Here is a 3,237-nt window from a genome sequence, read left to right on the forward strand (position 1 = left end):
TTAGTTTAGTTAGATAAAATATTTTGATATTTATTAAATTATTGTAATTCATAAACGGGTTATTGGGTCAACCCATAAGCGACCTGAATTCGATCTGTTTTTTTTTTTTTCGAGTTCATCATGTTCGACCCAATTCTAATCTGAACCCACGAAGTCTCAACCCAAACATATTAATTTCGTATTAGGTTCATATCGTGTTTTTAAATCATGTTGAAAATTGCCAACCCTAAGATTCACTGAAAATTTTTACTTAAAATTTTGTACACAAATTAAGCAATGCTTAATAAATTAAGTGGTAAGGCATTTCTATTATCAAACATGCTTGATTCAAAAGGCTCAGAATGAATAAATTTTAGCAGTAGAGTTATCAAACAGATCCTAAATGGCCTAAAATTTTGAACAGAAATTAAATAGTACTTAATAAATTAAGTGGTAAGATATTTCATTTATCAAACATGCCAAATTCAAAAGAAGTTTTGAATGAATTAATTTTTAGCATTAAGTAAAATAATTAAACACACCCTTAATTAGGGGCAACAAAGGAACAAGAGATAGTGCAAGCGAGTTGACATATGTTAACTGATCTGACAGAATTAACTTTGTTGCTACTTGCGAAGAGAGCTCTCTTCGAGCCAACCCAATGGCATCTCTTGACACCGAAGTCACCATGGTTCCGGCTGGAGAAGGCTCCAGCGGAGCCGGACCTTCATCCTCCACGGTGTCCACCTCAACTTCTGGTAAGAAAGCCACGCGATTCGAGATCAAGAAGTGGAACGCCGTCGCTCTTTGGGCTTGGGATATCGTGGTGGATAACTGTGCAATTTGCAGGAATCATATTATGGATCTTTGCATCGAGTGTCAAGCTAATCAATCCAGTGCTACTAGCGAGGAATGCACAGTTGCTTGGGGTGTTTGCAATCATGCTTTTCACTTCCACTGTATTAGCAGATGGCTCAAGACACGCCAGGTTTGCCCATTAGATAACAGTGAGTTGGAGTTCCAGAAGTACGGTCACTAGAGCTTGGGCAATTGACAGATGGGTCTCTCTGTGTGTTGTTGAAAATGAAGATTTAGCCCAGCCTTTACTTGCCTTTACCAGTTTGCTGCAAATACGAAGTCAAACATTCTGAGAAACCTATTTGTTGTAGAATGCAATATCTGGTTCTATTCGGTACTATGTCGGATTCATCGGTAAATTAGTTTGCAGTTACTCGTACTGAATTGATGTCTGCTCTTTGCTTTTAATGATTTTAACACCTTATTGCTGGTTGTTGCCTAAAAAAAAATAATAATAATAACTTTGTTGCTACTAAAATTGGGATAATTTTAGAAACCTCCTTTGAGATTTATAACTATTTTACTAGCCACCCTTTAGGTTTCAAAAATTACACTATTCTTCCTTGTGGTTAATTCTCTTGTAACATCTAGGTCCAACTGGCAATTAAAAAGTGATATCAGGAGAGTGAAAATAATATGATTCTATCATTGTCCTCATCTACTATATTATTTAATTAATCTACTACCAGTCCACATATTAAAGAAAAATACTAAATTTTGCTGTTTATTATCAGGGATCAAATCATAGATAATATCAAAAAATAGTATATTATTCTACACACTACACTTAATGTAAGATCCAAATTATTCTTTTCAACTACAGACCCATTATCAAACATAATCAACAACAAATCATAAAAAAAACTTGCAACCAAAAAATTATAAAGAGTGAATTTTAAAGCCCAAAAAATCTCAGTAGCACCATAAATATCCTTGTGACTTAATATATTGACAAGAATATTAATGCTATTAAAGTTTGCTCTTTATAATGTTTTGGTTGCAAATTTTTTTGATTATTTGTTTTTTTATTATGTTAGGCATGTAACTGAAAAAGAGTAATTTGGCTATTGCATTTAAGTAAAAAAAAATAGAATGATATACCATTTTTTAATGCTATATGTAATTTGATCTTTAGTGATAAACAACAAATTTTAGTATTTTTTTAATGTATGGATTAGTATTAAATTAACTAAATAATATAGCAAATGAGGGACGGTGATGGAATCATAATATTGTCTTTTCTCTCTTTTCTATTACTTTTTAATTACTGGTTGGATTTCAATCTTACAAGATAATTAATTTCAATGAAAGTCAGTGTAAATTTTGAAACTTGGAGGGAGGCCAGCAAAATAGTCAGAAACCTTAGGAGAGATTTATGAAATTATCTCATTAAAATTTCACTTCCACCCAACAAAGATCAAGCAATATGCATACGTTTAGAGTTAAGCATCAGTGGATAACTAGCTACATAAATATGACTTTGACCCCTAACAATGACTATTTTTCACATGGTTTAGATTTTTTTTCTCTAATTTCTCTTTAAAAGAGTGTACTATGACATATCGGTGTGTACCATTAGCATATACATTAAATAGATGATTACTATAGAATTTAATTAACAAGTAATAAATTAATTAATTGCATAAAATATAATATTAATGTTACATTTATAAGTCTAATTTCGTGTTTACACTTGTTTGCTTTGATTTGATTAGCGAATAAGGTCTTAGTGGTTTGATGATTAAGAAGGTCAATTATAGTTCAATCTTCATATTGTCACTTGTTTGCTTTGGTTTGGTTAGCGAGTAATGTCTTAGTGCAAGTAAATAGGTTCTTGTATAATATAATCATGCGCCTTTACACTCATTTGCTTTAATTTAATTAGCCACTAACGTCTTAGCAATTTGATGATTAAGAAGGTCAACTATAGTCCAATCTTCATAAAATCACTTGTTTGCTTTGATTTGATTGGCGAGTAACGTCTTAGTGCAGGCAAATATGTTCTTGTGTAGTCTAATATTTATATTTTACACTTTTTTTTCATTATCTATTCAAAAAATCCAAAATTGAATACCTTAAAAGACCAAATAGCGTATTATTTTAAACATTTTAAAATTTAATTAACATTTTTTTATTTTTTTAAATCCAAGGTTGAATATCTTATTTATTATTTGAAAAAACAGCATTTGTTTTTAATATTTTGTATGCGTATTTTCTTAATGCATTGGATTTATTACTAACAAACTCTACTGTGTAAAAGATACACATAATCAAAATAACTTTTTTAACAAAAACCAATTCAGTGTACCAATAAATGTTTTTTTTTTGAATTCTTACCAATAAATGTTCAAGTACCACTTTAACGTCTAGTTTATGGTGTGATTTATGTTTAGGAGCTAT

The 3,237-nt window shown here is 30.7% G+C and overlaps 1 protein-coding gene across 1 annotated transcript; it reads left to right on the forward strand.

The window, feature by feature from the left end:
• Positions 1-619: 619 nt before the first annotated feature.
• Positions 620-1,029, forward strand: LOC113772472 (RING-box protein 1a-like). Its single transcript, XM_027317073.1, has one exon. The coding sequence runs from the start codon at positions 641-643 to the stop codon at positions 1,016-1,018; it is 378 nt and encodes a 125-aa protein (XP_027172874.1). The 5' UTR covers positions 620-640; the 3' UTR covers positions 1,019-1,029.
• Positions 1,030-3,237: the final 2,208 nt, after the last annotated feature.

The sequence above is a fragment of the Coffea eugenioides genome, chromosome 5 (assembly GCF_003713205.1).
Source record: "Coffea eugenioides isolate CCC68of chromosome 5, Ceug_1.0, whole genome shotgun sequence".
In the NCBI taxonomy this organism is placed as follows: Eukaryota; Viridiplantae; Streptophyta; class Magnoliopsida; order Gentianales; family Rubiaceae; genus Coffea; species Coffea eugenioides.